The sequence below is a fragment of the Nerophis lumbriciformis genome, linkage group LG03 (genome assembly GCF_033978685.3).
Source record: "Nerophis lumbriciformis linkage group LG03, RoL_Nlum_v2.1, whole genome shotgun sequence".
NCBI classification, from domain to species: domain Eukaryota; kingdom Metazoa; phylum Chordata; class Actinopteri; order Syngnathiformes; family Syngnathidae; genus Nerophis; species Nerophis lumbriciformis.
The window spans coordinates 31,855,973-31,871,884 of NC_084550.2; the positions used below are offsets into that span (position 1 = coordinate 31,855,973).

The 15,912-nt window shown below is 44.5% G+C and overlaps 1 protein-coding gene across 5 annotated transcripts in view; it reads left to right on the plus strand.

Annotated features, from left to right (window-relative positions):
• The window catches only part of LOC133583126 (synaptotagmin-2-like), a 57,807-nt gene that overhangs the window by 32,060 nt on the left and 9,835 nt on the right, over window positions 1-15,912 (plus strand). For all 5 annotated transcript variants that reach the window (XM_061937279.1, XM_061937256.1, XM_061937272.2 and 2 more), the window contains 3 exons: window positions 8,131-8,362; window positions 8,430-8,590; window positions 13,213-13,344. In XM_061937279.1, the coding sequence (XP_061793263.1) occupies window positions 8,158-8,362; window positions 8,430-8,590; window positions 13,213-13,344 (498 nt within the window). In that variant the 5' untranslated portion in view covers window positions 8,131-8,157. The remainder of the gene's footprint in view (window positions 1-8,130; window positions 8,363-8,429; window positions 8,591-13,212; window positions 13,345-15,912) is intronic.

Consider the following 15,912-nt stretch of genomic DNA (forward strand, 5'->3'; position numbering starts at 1 on the left):
AAAGTATTTTCCTTCCTCCTCTCCCGCCTTCCGGCTTCCCTCTGGCTTTTCATCTCCCCTCTTGCGGTCACCAACGCTCCTAATAAAGAGACAGGTGATTAGATAACTCGTTCCAGCTGAGGTATCCACTCACCTGTCATCTGCTTCACAGCCGGTTCCTGCACATGACTTGCCCGCAGGTGACGCGTGGACCACGCCCCCACATGCCTCCACCGCCAGTCTCAGGCTGGGCAGCCGTCCGGCCGCGCCAACCCCCCCGTAGAGGGCCGCGAGAGGAAGTCGGCCACGGCCATCTGCGCCCCCGGTCTGTGGACCACCCGGAAGTTGTAGGGCTGCAACGCGAGGTACCACCGGGTGATCCTCGCGTTGGCATCCTTCATGCAGTGGAGCCACTGGAGCGCTTTGTGGTCCGAGCAGGGGGGTGAAAGCGCGCCCCCACAGGTAGTACCGGAGGGCCCCGACCGTCCACCGTATGGCGAGGCACTCCCTCTCTACCGTGCTGTACCTCGCCTCCCAGTCCAGAAGTTTTCGGCTGATGTACAGGACGGGGCGGTCGACGCCCTCCACTCGCTGGGACAGCACCGCCCCCTGCCCGACATGTCCACCTGCAGACAGAAGGGGATGGCAAAGTTAGGCATGCGCAGTACCGGCTCCTCGCAGAGTGCTTTCTTTACCTTCTCAAACACCCGCTGGCACTACTCCATCCACTGGACCAGATCTGGAGCCCCTTTTCAGGTGAGGTCAGTCAGTGGGCTGGTCAGGTCTGCAAACCGGGGAATGAACCGGCGGTAGTAGCCTGCCAGCCCCAAAAACGGCCTCACCTCCTTTTTTGTCTTGGGGGATGGACAGGCTGCGATCGCCGCTGTCTTGTCCACCTGCGGCCGCACCTGTCCCCCTCCCAAGGGGTACCCCATATACTGTACTTCCCTCCGGCCAACTGCGCACTTTGCCGGGTTGGCGGTGAGCCCCGCCCGCCTCACGGACTCGAGCACCGCTCCCACCCGCCGCATGTGTTCTTCCCAGCTGCCACTCTGGAAGATGACGTCATCCAGATAGGCTGCCGCGTGAGGGCGCAGCACTCGGTCTGTGAGGCGCTGGAACGTGGCGGGCGCACCGAACAAACCAAACGGAAGCGTCACGAATTGGTATAAACCTTCCGGAGTGGAAAAGGACGTTTTTTCTCGGGACTCTGGTGACAAGGGAATCTGCCAGTAGCCCTTGGTTAAATCCAGTGTCGTGAAAAAACGAGCAGTGCCCAGCCGATCCAGGAGCTCGTCGACCAGAGGCATTGGGTATTCGTCAAAAGGTGATATTTCATTCACCTTGCGGTAATCCACACAGAACCGCACAGACCCATCTTTCTTCCCTACCAGAACGATGGGGCTGCACCATGCACTGTGGGATTCACCGGTGAATGTATGGTCAGTCTATCCTAGCCCGGTCGCTGCTAGCATTCACCGGACATGTCCTCTTTTGCTAGCATGCTAGCAGCTAACGGGCTAGGATAGACTGACCATACGTCCTCTTTTCACCGGACATGTCCTCTTTTGCGGATCTGTCATGGCGGAGTTTCTTAAATGCCTCAAATGTCCGGCATTTTGGGTATTGTTTACACAACGTGCAGTACGCTACTTAATATGTCCGTGTGGAAACTCGTTCGGTGCACCTCCGCACCGAAACGAAACCCCCGTACCGAAACGGTTCGATATAAATAGACATACCGTTACACCCCTATTATTTTGATTATTGTTTCTCAGCTGTTTGTAAATGTTGCAGTTTATAAAAAAAGGTTAAAAAAAACTTTTAAAAAAAACGTAGCCTCAGCGCATGCGCATAGCATAGATCCAACGAATCGATGACTTAATTAACCGCCAACTATTTTTATAATCGATTAGTTGTTGCAGCCCTATCTGGAACGTTCCAGAATCTTCCAGTCAAAAGGTAGCAACACGTATACTGTAACCAATGTACTGTTGAGAATAATGTGATGCATTATAACCCCAAAGCAGAGAGAGGTGGATTGGCTAAGAAAAGTATCCACCCCGAAACCGAGGTAATATAGTGATGCAGAATTCATTATTATAGGGGATTTCGTACTTTTACGTAGCATCTAATGGGCAACAGAGAGGTCTCTTGACCGCTTGGACTGAGATAACTTTTCCAACTCTCCAAGAAGGACTCGATTCGACAAACAAGAGACTTGTCTCCATTCTGATCTCCCCCTGCGAGAAAAGCAAAAGAGGAACAGGACTTCCGGGTCCACCAGAGGAACAAGGGCGTTGCCCCCCCCCCACCCCCCCCCCCCCCTCTCCGGGACCTCTCAAAGTGAGACCCATTCGAACTTCCCTTTGAACTGAATTCGACACCCATTGATGATTTATTTGTTACTTTTAACCCATCCATCCATCCATCTTCTTCCGCTTATCCGAGGTCGGGTCGCGGGGGCAGCAGCCTAAGCAGGGTAGCCCAGACTTCCCTCTCCCCAGCCACTTCGTCCAGCTCTTCCTGTGGGACCCCGAGGCGTTCCCAGGCCAGCCGGGAGACATAGTCTTCCCAACGTGTCCTGGGTCTTCCCCGCGGCCTCCTACCGGTCGGACGTGCCCTAAACACCTCCCTAGGGAGGCGTTCGGGTGGAATCCTGACCAGATGCCCGAACCACCTCATCTGGCTCCTCTCGATGTGGAGGAGCAGCGGCTTTACTTTGAGCTCCCCCCGGATGGCAGAGCTTCTCACCCTATCTCTAAGGGAGAGCCCCGCCTCCCGGCGGAGGAAACTCATTTCGGCCGCTTGTACCCGTGATCTTGTCCTTTCGGTCATAACCCAAAGCTCATGACCATAGGTGAGGATGGGAACGTAGATCGACCGGTAAATTGAGAGCTTTGCCTTCCGGCTCTGCTCCTTCTTCACCACAACGGATCGATACAGCGTCCACATTACTGAAGATGCTGCACCGATCCGCCTGTCGATCTCACCATCCACTCTTCCCTCACTCGTGAACAGGACTCCGAGGTACTTGAACTCCTCCACTTGGGGCAAGATCTCCTCCCCAACCCGGAGACTTTTAACCATTTTCCATGATTTTTGTGAATGATTTATTGACGCTGTGCAATGCTTGAGCCATCGAACCTGCATTAAAAAGCATTATACCAACATTCCTGAAGCCATTGAACCTGCGTTAAAAAGCATTATACAAAGAATCAAATGTTCATCTTTTCAACCCTCCATGTACCAACACGTCCTTGATGCAATACGACAGGACCGCTGTGTGTCCAACACCTAGCTCTGAAGGCTCACTCTAATGGAGTCCACTTGCAAATATGTCCTGTAGGGCTTTTCCTTTCCACGGCCCTCAAAATCTAACCTAGTCAGTAACAAAAGCCAAGATTCATTAGAGGCAAGCTACCATTAAAACAGCGGGATTTGTGGGATTTTAACTCGATCTTAAGAGATAGGCTTCTCTACCGAGTATACCACAAAAGGAAGCGGGACAGACGCTGAATCAACACAGGGTAGTAGAGCTAGGCGCATTGCCTCGCCATCCAGCTGAGTAGTGCCTACGTCTGCGCCGAGAGGACAGGACCCGTTGAACGGAGTGCTGGAGTTTGACTCGCAGGAAGGTCTTGTAAGTCAATCACGGGAATCTAACAGATGTTAGCTGCTAGCTAGCTAGCCATGTCTTAAAGCAGTTCTTCCTGAAGGTGTTTCAGTGTTATAACTTCACATTTATCTTTACTTTTTACACCAAAATGTGTCCATTCTCCCTTTTCTGTCTACACACTGTGTCTGCTTGTAAGTACTCTGTGTGTGTGCGCTGCCCAACATGCTCCTCTGCTCCTAAAACCAGCAATGTCATGACGTGACGACACGCCGTCATGCACGTTAAAGAATATTTTTTGTTAAATGGGGAACCGGTACTTTTCAAACCGAGTATAGTACTGTTTTTTATGCATTAGTAGTGGTATACTATACTAGTACTGGTATACAACCCTACACTGCAGTGCTCTCATGTATAAAAAGGGTTAGCTGCTCTCAACTGACCCACGCATGGAATAGCTAGCTAGATGCTAACCCTAAAGGCACTAACACATCAATCCCTGTATTACATTTGAATTCTCTGATGTTTAATTATCAAATGTTTACATCTGAGATACTTCACAACATCACTAACCTGCCAATGTTTGAGGAGAGTGAAGACATAAACTATCTTTAAAGATGCTCAAGTTTCCTCTGAGGGGAGGAAATACCCATCCTGAAAAGGCACCCATGGACAAAGAATGATAAAAAATGATTGACAGATATAAAACACATGTACTCACATTGTGAAGGCACCACAGTAAACAGATCTAAAGAACTAAACAAGAACTGGGAGGCTAAGTCGGTCGGCTGATGCTCCTTTGTGTTCATGTTCATACTTCTTTTCTGCATGTGGACATTTTTGTTTCAAATTCAGGTTTTTTTTTGCCATCCATCCATCTGTCCGGTCGTCCGACCTTCCATCCATCCATTGTCTTCCCGGACCATGGTCCTGCTGGAACGTCCAAGGAGGTGCCCTAACCACCTCATCTGGCTCCTCTCACTGCGAAGGAAGACTGAGCTCCTCACCCTCAGCGAGTCCAACTGACCCGCAGAGGAAACTCGATTTCTGCCGTTGGTACTTGCAATCTTGCTCTGTCAGTCACTACCCACAGCTGGTGACCCGAGATCACGATGGGAACCTAATCAATCAGTAAATCAGCCTTCGGTTCAGGACAGCAACGGCATTCCTACAAATGCTGCCCTGAGTCGGATTCCCTCACTTGTAAACAAAACCCAGAGGTACTTGAACTCCTCCACCTGGGTCCGGTGCATGTGTGTTGGGTGGAAGTCGAGGTCTTTGATAACGGTGTTAAATCTTGAGTTGTTCAATCAAGTGTCAACTGTATTACCAGATAATAATAGCAGGTGTTGTTTTATTGAGATACAAGTCTGTGATATCATTTCAAGATGAACTGAGGTATGCTGTTTACTGTTTCATTTCAGTTCCCGGGCAGTATTGTACCAGTAATGGTTTTATCCATTTTAACGACGTTCGACGTCAACATGCTTTAAGATCGTCTACTTAAAAGCTGCGGCGTTGCAACTTTGCTTTCGCTCCAGGCAGAGCTGAGTCACCCGGACGTGGGATAACTACCAAATGGCTGTAAAGCAATCTAACGGCAATAGAAAGAAGCTTCATAAAAACCATGGGACAGAACATTCCAAAGTGAACTGATTGGTCGTCCATAGCATTTGTTCTGTTGAGAATAAATGATAGTATGAGATACTTAGCCTAGTTTTGCTGGTGGGTGGACTTTCTAAGGACAAAAATGCCAACGTACATCTCTGACAAGTGAGAGTCATATGAACCATCTCCAGCTCTGAGACCTGGGAGTGGTCTCCTGGTGACATGTTAGAACCATATGAACCATTTCCATCTCTGAAACCCTCAGGGAGTGGTCTCCTGGTGACATGTTTAAAACCATATGAACCATCTCCAGGTCTGAGACCCTCAGGGAGTGGTCTCCTAGTGACATGTTAGAACCATATAAACCATCTTCAGCTCTGAGAACCTCAGGGAGTGGTCTCCTGGTGACATGTTTGAACCATATGAACCATCTCCAGCTCTGAGAACCTCAGGGAGTGGTCTCCTGGTGACATGTTAGAACTATATGAACCATCACCAGCTCTGAGAACCTCAGGGAGTGGACTCCTGGTGACATGTTGAAACCATATGAACCATCTCCAGCTTTGAGACCCTCTGGGAGTGGTCTCCTGGTGACATGTTAGAACCATATGAACCATCTCCAGCTCTGAGACCCTCAGGGAGTGGTCTCCTGGTGACATGTTAAAACCATATGAACCATCTCCAGCTCTAAGACCCTCAGGGAGTGGTCTCCTGGTGACATGTTAGAACCATCTCCAGCTCTGAGAACCTCAGGGAATGGTTTCCAGCTGGTGCCCAGAGTCAGTACCAAACAATGTGAGGCTGTGTTTCAGTGAAATCTGGAATTGTCTTCCAGGAGATGTTTTGATCCAGGTTGAAAACACTTATTTAATCGTTCATACGACAACTGAAAGTATTTTATCTTGTCTGAGCCTTATTGTCATTTTCTGTACAGCTTTCTGAAATGTCTTGTGTACAAATTGTGATCTGCCTTTCCTTGCAGTCGTAGTCAATCTGTGTCAGAATGATGTAGAACACAGCAGAGCCTTAACGTCTATTGATTTGTCTACATTCGGCGTTCAAGGTCTTTTTTTCTTCTTCAGCATACCATGCAGTGTCTCGACTAGAAGTTCCATTATTTAGTGGTGCTAAGTGCAAAGACAACAATACAGTATGGTGATTGAATGCCTGTGTGCTGAGCAAGTCCAGTGACTTCACAGTTTTCCTGCACCCCCACACACTTAGACCTGTGCCAACCCTCAACCCAACCTCTCCTGAGACCACTGCTGGCATTCAGAGCCAAGGTCTCTTATTTCCTCGCTAGCAGCCATTTTATCCAACTTAGCCACAGTGCCAACTCGTCATGACGGAGAGCACACCCTCTCTGTTTCCCCCTCCTTCTTTAATTTTGTCTTCCCTTCGCCTCATCCATCTCCTCTGGATCGTTATGCTCGGAGAGACAGAGACTTTTGTCTATTTGTCACTCAGACACCAAGTTCTCACATTAATGAATGAGTTTGTGTTTATCGTCTTTGGGAATGTGCCCTCGTGCACAGATGGTATATTCCTTTAATCCATCACTGAAGACCTTTTGAACTTTCTCTTCTACACCAGACCTCCATCTTGCAATAAATGTTGTTGACATGTAGCTTTACACCCTTGGGGAGAGATTACATGGGGCAAGAATCAAATTACCGCATTTTCCGGACTATAGAGCGCAATGGTATATAAGCCACACCCACTGAAATTTAGAAAAAATAACATATTTTTCTATATATTAGCCGCACCGCAGATATATATGTTGTGAAATTAGTTATTTACACAGAAATATTTAGTAAATATTTTGTTTACAAATGAAGCAATGTAGTATCTGTTAGTCTACACAATAACATGTTCCCCCCTCATTTGGTGGAAGATTACCGTATTTTCCAGACTACAAAGCATACTGGTAAATAAAACGTACAAACTTTTAGAAGGAATGTTTTCCCCATATATTAGCAGCACCGGACTATAAGTCGCAGATAAATATGTTGTGAAGACGGAACGGCACTTGTACTTCCAGTTGAAAGCTCAGTTTGAACAGAAGGGCAATGCAGCACCTCGTCCAAAAGATGGCGCCATAGCACAAACAATAACACACCATTTCAGTGTCAGGGGTCAGTGCGTATGCATCACAATACGAAGGTCCTGGGTTTGAACTACTTTCTGTGTGGAGTTTGCATGTTGTCCCCGTGACTGCGTGGGTTCCCTCCGGGTACTCCGGCTTCCTCCCACCTCCAAAGACATGCACCTGGGGATAGGTTGATTGGCAACACTAAATGATCCCTAGTGAGTGAATGTTGTCTATCTGTGTTGGCCCTGCGATGAGGTGGCGATTTCTCCAGGGTGTACACCGCCTTCCGCCCGAATGCAGCTGAGATAGGCTCCAGCATCCCCCTGTGACCCCAAGAGGGACAAGCAGTAGAAAATGGATGGATGGGTGCTTGGCTTTTTCAAAACTATTTGCATTGTGGCCATCAGTGAAGAAAAATCCATAAATTAGCCGCACCTTTCAAAGCATAGGAAAAAAGTCGCGGCTTATAGTCCGGAATTTACGAAATGTTTACTCTGAGAAAGCTGGCCACCAGCTGCACAAGACAGGCCCCCAGGTGGAATCCCAAGGGGAAGAGTAAGAGGGGACGACCAAGAAAAACCTGGCGATGGGGCAGCTGAAGAAACTGTCCCAGAGACAGATGAAGGGACCATGTGGGAGCAACGGGCAATGATGATGATACCAATGTCTCCATGAGCTGCTTTGCAACGACTCAGCAGTTTACAAGTTTTCCTAGGAATCAAGAACATTCTGAGTTGTGTTGACAGCTGTTGTTTTTGTGTCCTTGATTCAAAAAGATTTGACTGCCACTGCTTCATCTCACCTCCTGTACCTCTCTGTCCGCTTTATGTTTCAGAGACGCCACGCCTCGTCTCTTCTAACCATGAAGTTCAACCTGTTCAGAAGCCCACAGGCCGTGGCCCCTGCCGAGCCCACAGGCGCCACTACCGTCACCATGGCCCCGACTCTGGCCGTCATCTCCACCGTGGCAGAAAACTCAGGTTCAAACAACAACACGGAAATCAACAAGAACGACATGTTCGAAGAGATCAAGAGCAAGTTCTTGAATGAAATTGACAAAATTCCATGTGAGTGCCGCCTCGACTTATGGGGTGCCAAGACTTGCACTCATTTGACACTCTGCTTCCTCGCCAGTGCCCCCGTGGGCTCTGATCGCCATCGCCGTGGTGGCCGCTTTGCTGGTCCTCACCTGCTGCTTCTGCATCATCAAGAAGTGCTGCTGCAAGAAGAAAAAAAACAAGAAGGGCAAGAAAGGCAAGGATGGCTTCAACATGAAGAACATGGAAGGCGGTGAGGTACGGCCGTCCCTGAGGCCCCCGCATTGCTGTTGCTCATCCACCTATAGATGTTAACCACTTTTTATCTTCTAGGACATGAGGACAGCTCTCTTCCTTTGACCTTATGTTGTGTTTTGTATACGTGGTGACAAAAACTACATTTGATAAATCCATCCATCCATCCATTTTCTTCCGCTTATCGAAGGTCGTGTCGCGGAGCAGCAGCCTAAGCAGAGAAGTCCAGACTTCCCTCTCCCCAGCCACTTTGTCTGAGGCGTTCTCAGGCCAGCCGGGAGACATAGTCTTCCCAACGTGTCCTGGGTCTTCCCCGTGGCCTCCTCCCGGTCGGACGTGCCCTAAACACCTCCCCAGGGAGGCGTTCGGGTGGCATCCTGAGCAGATGCCCAAACCACCTCATCTGGCTCCTCTCGATGTGGAGGAGCAGCGGCTTTACTTTGAGTTCCTCCCGGATGACAGAGCTTCTCACCCTATCTTTAAGGGAGAGACCCGCCACCCGGCGGAGGAAACTCATTTGGGCCGCTTGTACCCGTGATCTTGTCCTTTTGGTCATAGCCCAAAGCTCATGACCATAGGTGAGGATGGGAACGTAGATCGACCGGTAAATTGAGAGCTTTGCCTTCCGGCTCAGCTCCTTCTTCACCACAACGGATCGATACAGCGTCCACATTACTGAAGACGTTGCACCGATCCGCCTGTCGATCTCACGATCCACTCTTCCCTCACTCGAGAACAAGACTCCGAGGTACTTGAACTCCTCCACTTGGGGCAACATCTCTTCCCCAACCTGGACATGGCACTCCAACCTTTTCCCGGGCGAAAAAGGGTTAAATTAACCAACTCATTTGACAAATGAGTTGGCTAATTTGAGACTTTAAAGACTGACTGCCTCCCAGATTGGTGGGCGCTCTTTGATTAAAGCGATGAATTAGCGTCGACAGTGCAAACAAGATAAATGTGTCATTCTTCACCACCATGGCGTGTGCGGCGACTGCCCATCTTTTGTGTTTGCTGTGTCGTGAGTTGAATCTCTTCCTCACTCTGCTCTCCTTCCTGTTTTCTGGCTTTGTGTCTGTCTTGTGTTTCTTGACCGTGGTGGACTCCCGCTCTACGGTAGGTGGATTGGCAATGGAATGAAGCTCCTTTTGGCTTGAACTTGAATTAATTCCTTTGGGAAGCCGTGTTGTTGTGCTCTTCCGGAGAGGAGAGTCTAACCGTCTAACCACACAACTGTTCATGGGACCAATGTGGACCAGATTGGGTCATGAAGATGGTCTAACACGATTAATCTATGCATGTGCTAAAGGGCATGTTTTGATGGGTTTATAGGAGTATGAGAAAACTGCATGACTCCCTAGATCCTCAGGAACAGTTACAGTTCCACACACAACAACTCCAAAAGGCCAAATATTTAGTTTTAAGGCATTATTTGATCGTCATTCATAAATGCTGTTCCCACTAAACCTGAATCATATGCCACACTAACGCTAACCTCGCGAGACTTCTATTGCCCCTTTTCCACTACACAGTATCGACTCATTTCAAAAGACATTTATACGTGCTAATGATGTGTTTCAGTCATCAAACAAGAAACTAAGGCCAGGCCTGACTTGTTGAAGTCACAGCAGAATATTGTAAACACATATGCTAACGTTAGCTTAACCTGTTGCTGAAGTACTGCCTTCAATCGCCTTAGATATGTCAACTCAGATTAAAAAAGACTTCAATCAATCAGTCAATCAAAGTTTCTTTGCATAGGCCTTAACCGCAGGTGCCTCGAAGGGCTGCACAAACCCCAATGACATCATTAATGATCATGTGAGAGTCCAGTCCATTGGGGGCAAGCAGAGGGTTTGTAGGAGGTTCCCATCCAGATCATAGAAGAGTGGTCCACAATAGGTTAAGACCTAGAACAGTTAGCACCTCCCCCAGATTGGTATCTCTTCTGAGATTATCCGTCTCTTTGCAGGAGAGGGGGACAAAAAGAGAGAGAAGCGGCAGGTCAACTGGTCTAAAACAGTCTGTTTAAAAGCCAGAGTATACAGATGAGTTTTAAGGTGGACTTAAGGGCTTCTACCGAGGTAGCATCTCTACTGTTGCCAGTAGGGCGTTCCAGAATAAGATAGCCCGAATTGCAAAAGCTCTGGAGCCTGCAGACTTGTTTTGGGCTCACTTACTCACGTCACTCACCCCACATACTGTCATTCTTAAAGGAGCAAACACACACACATACGCTGCTTTAAAACACGCCTCGCCAAATGTGGAGATTAGTATTAGCACCTTTGCTTATCCTTAGGTAAACATTGAAATAAATGAACATTCAGCTCCGCACAAGGCATTGTAAAGAGTAATGATGTAGTTGTTACACCTGTCCTGCTGTTTGGTCCGGTGCAGACTGTAGTCGAGGACGTTCGATGCCATTTAAATGCCTTTTAAATTATATTTTAATCTTGTAAAATTGTTATTTGGCCGTGAGTGTTTAATGTAGTGTAAGATTGTCTGTTAAAATGATGCCAATATTGACATTTTTCATAGTTCCCTTTATTTGGAAAAGTAACGAAAAATATCGATGTACATTTTGGTACCGGTACTAATATATTGGCATCGGGAAAACCCTAGTTCTAATTTATATCTGTCAGTAGACTCGCTAGGGAAGCGCTAAAAACTACAACAAAGATGACAGTGGAAGTGGAGGCACGTAAATAAGACGGTCAGAAAGCGTCTTGGAAGATGAATGAAATGAAAGGTTATGAGCAAAGAACCACCATGACATGTTATGTAGACCACAAATAAGTTTTTACATGTAGAAAACAATAATGTGACCTCTTTAAGTCGTCTTGTATACCCAGAAAAGGAAAATAAAATCAACATTTCTATTGCCAGATTTACTCAAAGATTTGTGGGTTTTGACGTTTTTTTGTCATCCTGCACTAGAATGTGAGCTAAGATACTACTAAACTAGGGTTGTACAGTATACCGGTACTAGTATAGTATCGCGGTACTAATACATCAAAAACGGTACTATACTCTGTTTGAAAAGTACCGGTTCCAGGGCATGACGGTGCGTCGTCACGCGGTGACATTGCTGGTTTTAGGATCAGAGGAGCATGTTTGGCAGCGCACACACACAGAGTACTTACAAGCAGACACAGTGTGTAGACAGAAAAGGGAGAATGGACGCATTTTTGTGTAAAAAGTCAAGATAAAGGTGAAGTTATAACACTTAAACACCCTCAGGAAGAGCTGCTTTAACACATGGCTAGCTAGCTAGCGGCTAACATCCATCCGCAGTGTTTTAGCTACTTTTAAATCACTAATCCTGGTCTCCATGGCAACAAATAAAGTATTTTTCTTACAAGTAGCATTATCACTGGAGGAGGAGGAATAGCTAAACATGCTTCACTACACACCGTAGGAGGATAACATAGCTCACCGTCGTCACAATGTAAACAAACGCTATGGGTGGATCTACACCTGACATCCACTGTAATGATACCAAGTACAGGAGTGTGTCTAGTTGATACTACTATGATTACATCAATATTTTTTTTTTTATCGTCTTTTAAAAAAATTCATATTATGTTTATAAAGTCAGTAAATACGTCCCTGGACACATGAGGACTTTGAATATGACCAATGTATGATCCTGTAACTACTTGGTATCACATCCATACCTAAATGTGTGGTATCATCCAAAACTAATGTCAAGTATCAAAGAAGAGAAGAATAAGTGATTATTACATTTTAACAGAAGTGTAGATAGAACATGTTAAAACAGAACATAAGCAGATATTAACAGTAAATGAACAAGTAGATTAAAAATCAATTTTTACAGTTTGTCCCTCAAAATGTGTACAAAATAATAGGTGTATAAATGACACAATATATTACTGCATAGACTAATTAGGAGTCTTTGTTTGTTTACTTACTACTAAAAGACAAGTTGTCTAGTATGACAAAATGACAATAATAAACATATGTTTCATGTACACTAACATTTTTTCTTACAATAAAGACAAAAATGAAATATTTTGTAGTCCCCTTTATTTAGAAAAGTACCGAAAAGTATCGAAATACATTTTGGTACCGTTACTAAAATATTGGTATCGGGACAACCCTATCCTAAACTCAAAAAAGGGAAAATGTTACATTTCCCGGTTTGGAGTCAAAGATCTTGTTTGGCTCCAGTCCAGTCCCTCAACATACTAAACTTCCAGTACTTTTGGAGCCATAAACCTTCCCTGAACTGAGTCAAGTGGAGCCAAGTTGCTTCTGTGCGGTGGAAAAGAGGTCTAATATGGAGATGAGCCGACAAAACATCCCCGAGCATTGATCAGTTCTGTACTTAAGACCCTCTGAGCCGGGTGACGAGCAGGAAAGTGCTGGAATGCTGAGGCAGGAGCATGCAAAGCCTCACTGTCCCTGTCCTGCACCAGCATGTTAGAAGACCTAAGATGGAGGACAGGGTGGTAGAATAGTTGAATTCAAACATGTTCTGGGTCACTGGGCAGGTAAGCAGTCACCAAAAACTGGACTCTGTGGCATGCGAGCTAGTTTCTGGAAGCCCTCGGCGTTGGGACTCGAGTTTTTGACGTCTCCTTCTTTTCGTTCCCTGGCCACAGAAACCTCAGGATGACGACGATGACGAGGGAGAGACGGGACTCACGGAGGAGGAGAAGGAGGAAGAGGAGAAGGAGCAGGAGAAGCTGGGGAAGCTGCAATATTCCATCGATTACGACTTTGAGAATACCAAGGTCATTATTATATTGTTATTAATATTTCAACTGTGCTTACATATAACACACATACATATCTCACTTTGCATGTAATGAGTTCATATCATGTTACTAAATATGCCACAGTGCTCCTGATTTTCGGTAGGCGAATGTTCAATTGTAGTCAGAGAAAAGTTGCATGTTTTCCTTCCTTTCATTAAACAGGAGGAACAAACAAAAATGGAATCTCATTTAAAAATCCATTCCTGTCAGGAATTTAACATCAAAAGTGAAACTATCATGTGATATTAACTTATTACATGCAGAGTGAGATTTGTCAACACTTTCTTTTTTGCTATCATTTTGACGGTTGTGGCTTACACTTTTTAAAACCCCACATTTTATAAGATTTCCATAGGTTTTTATAAGCTGTAAGCCATAATCATCAAACACATAATAGATACAAATATCTCACTTTGCATGTAATGAGTTAATATCACATGTTACTAAATCTGGTGTAAATACAACAGGTGCTAACTAACACCACCTAGCATGTTAGCAACATTATTTATTACATTGTCTTCTCATTTAAAGATGAACATGAGCAGAGACAGTGACTAAGTTTGTGGTCAAAAGCTTGCACACATTTTCCACAGTGCTCCTGATTTTCGGTAGGTGACTGTTCAATTGTAGTCAGAGAAAAGTTGCATGTTTTCCTTCAACCACATTTCATTAAACAGGTGGAACAAACAAAAATGGAATCTCGTTTAAAAATCCATTCCTATCAGGAATTTAACATCAAAAGTGAAACTATCATGTGATATTAACTTATTACATGCAGAGTGAGATTTGTCAACACTTTCTTTTTTGCTATCATTTTGACGGTTATGGCTTACACTTTTTAAAACCCCACATTTTATGAGATTTCCATAAGTTTTAATAAGCTGTAAGCCATAATCATAAAAACATAATACATAAACATGTCTCACTTTGCATGTAATGAGTTAATATCACATGTTACTAAATCTGGTGTAAATACAACAGGTGCTAACTAACACCACCTAGCATGTTAGCAACATTATTTGTTACATTGAAATGAATGCCTTCTCATTTTAACATGAGCATGAGTAGAGTTTGTGGTTAAAAGCTTGCACCCGTTTGCCACAGTGCTCCTGATTTTTGGTAGGTGAATGTTCAATTGTAGTCAGAGATAAGTTGCATGTTTTCCTTCAACCACATTTCATTAAACAGGTGGAACAAACAATAATATAAGCCATCCATTTTCTACCGCTTATATCTCCTTTAAAAATCCATTCATGTCAACAATTCAACTTAAAAAGTAAAACTATCATGTGATATTAACTCATTACATGCAAATTGAGATTTGTCAACACTTTCTTTTTTGCTATCATTTTGACGGTTATGGCTTACACTTTTTAAAACCCCACATTTTATGAGATTTCCATAGGTTTTAATAAGCGGTAAGCCATAATCATCAAACACATAATAGATACAAATATCTCACTTTGCATGTAATGAGTTAATATCACATGTTACTAAATCTGCTGTAAATACAACAGGTGCTAACTAACACCACCTAACATGTTAGCAACATTATTTGTTACATTGTTTTCTCATTTTAACATGAGCATGAGCAGAGTTTGTGGTTAAAAGCTTGCACCCATTTGTCACAGTGCTCCTGATTTTCGGTAGGTGAATGTTCAATTGTAGTCAGAGAAAAGTTGCATGTTTTTCTTCAACCACATTTCATTAAACAGGTGGAACAAACAAAAATAGAATCTCCTTTAAAAATCCATTCATGTCAACAATTCAACTTCAAAAGTGAAACTATCATGTGATATTAACTCGTTACATGCAAATTGAGATTTGTCAAGACTTTCTTTTTTGCTATTATTTTGACGGTTGTGGCTTACACTTTTTAAAACCCCACATTTTATGAGATTTCCATAGGTTTTAATAAGCTGTAAGTCATAATCATCAAACACATAATAGATAAACATATCTCACTTTGCATGTAATGAGTTAATATCACATGTTACTAAACCTGGTGTAAATATAACAGGTGCTAACTAACACCACCTAGCATGTTAGCAACATTATTTGTTAAATTTTCTTCTTATTTAAAGATGAACATGAGCAGAGACAGTGACTAAGTTTGTGGTCAAAAGCTTGCACACATTTGCCACAGTGCTCCTGATTTTCGGTAGGTGAATGTTCAATTGTAGTCAGCAAAAAGCTGCATGTTTTAACTCAGTCATTAAATTATACAGGTGAAACTCATAAAAATTGAACATGTTATGGCTTACACTTTTTAAAACCCCACATTTTATGAGATTTCCATAAGTTTTAATAAGCTGTAAGCCATAATCATAAAAACATAATACATAAACATGTCTCACTTTGCATGTAATGAGTTAATATCACATGTTACTAAATCTGGTGTAAATACAACAGGTGCTAACTAACACCACCTAGCATGTTAGCAACATTATTTGTTACATTGAAATGAATGCCTTCTCATTTTAACATGAGCATGAGTAGAGTTTGTGGTTAAAAGCTTGCACCCGTTTGCCACAGTGCTCCTGA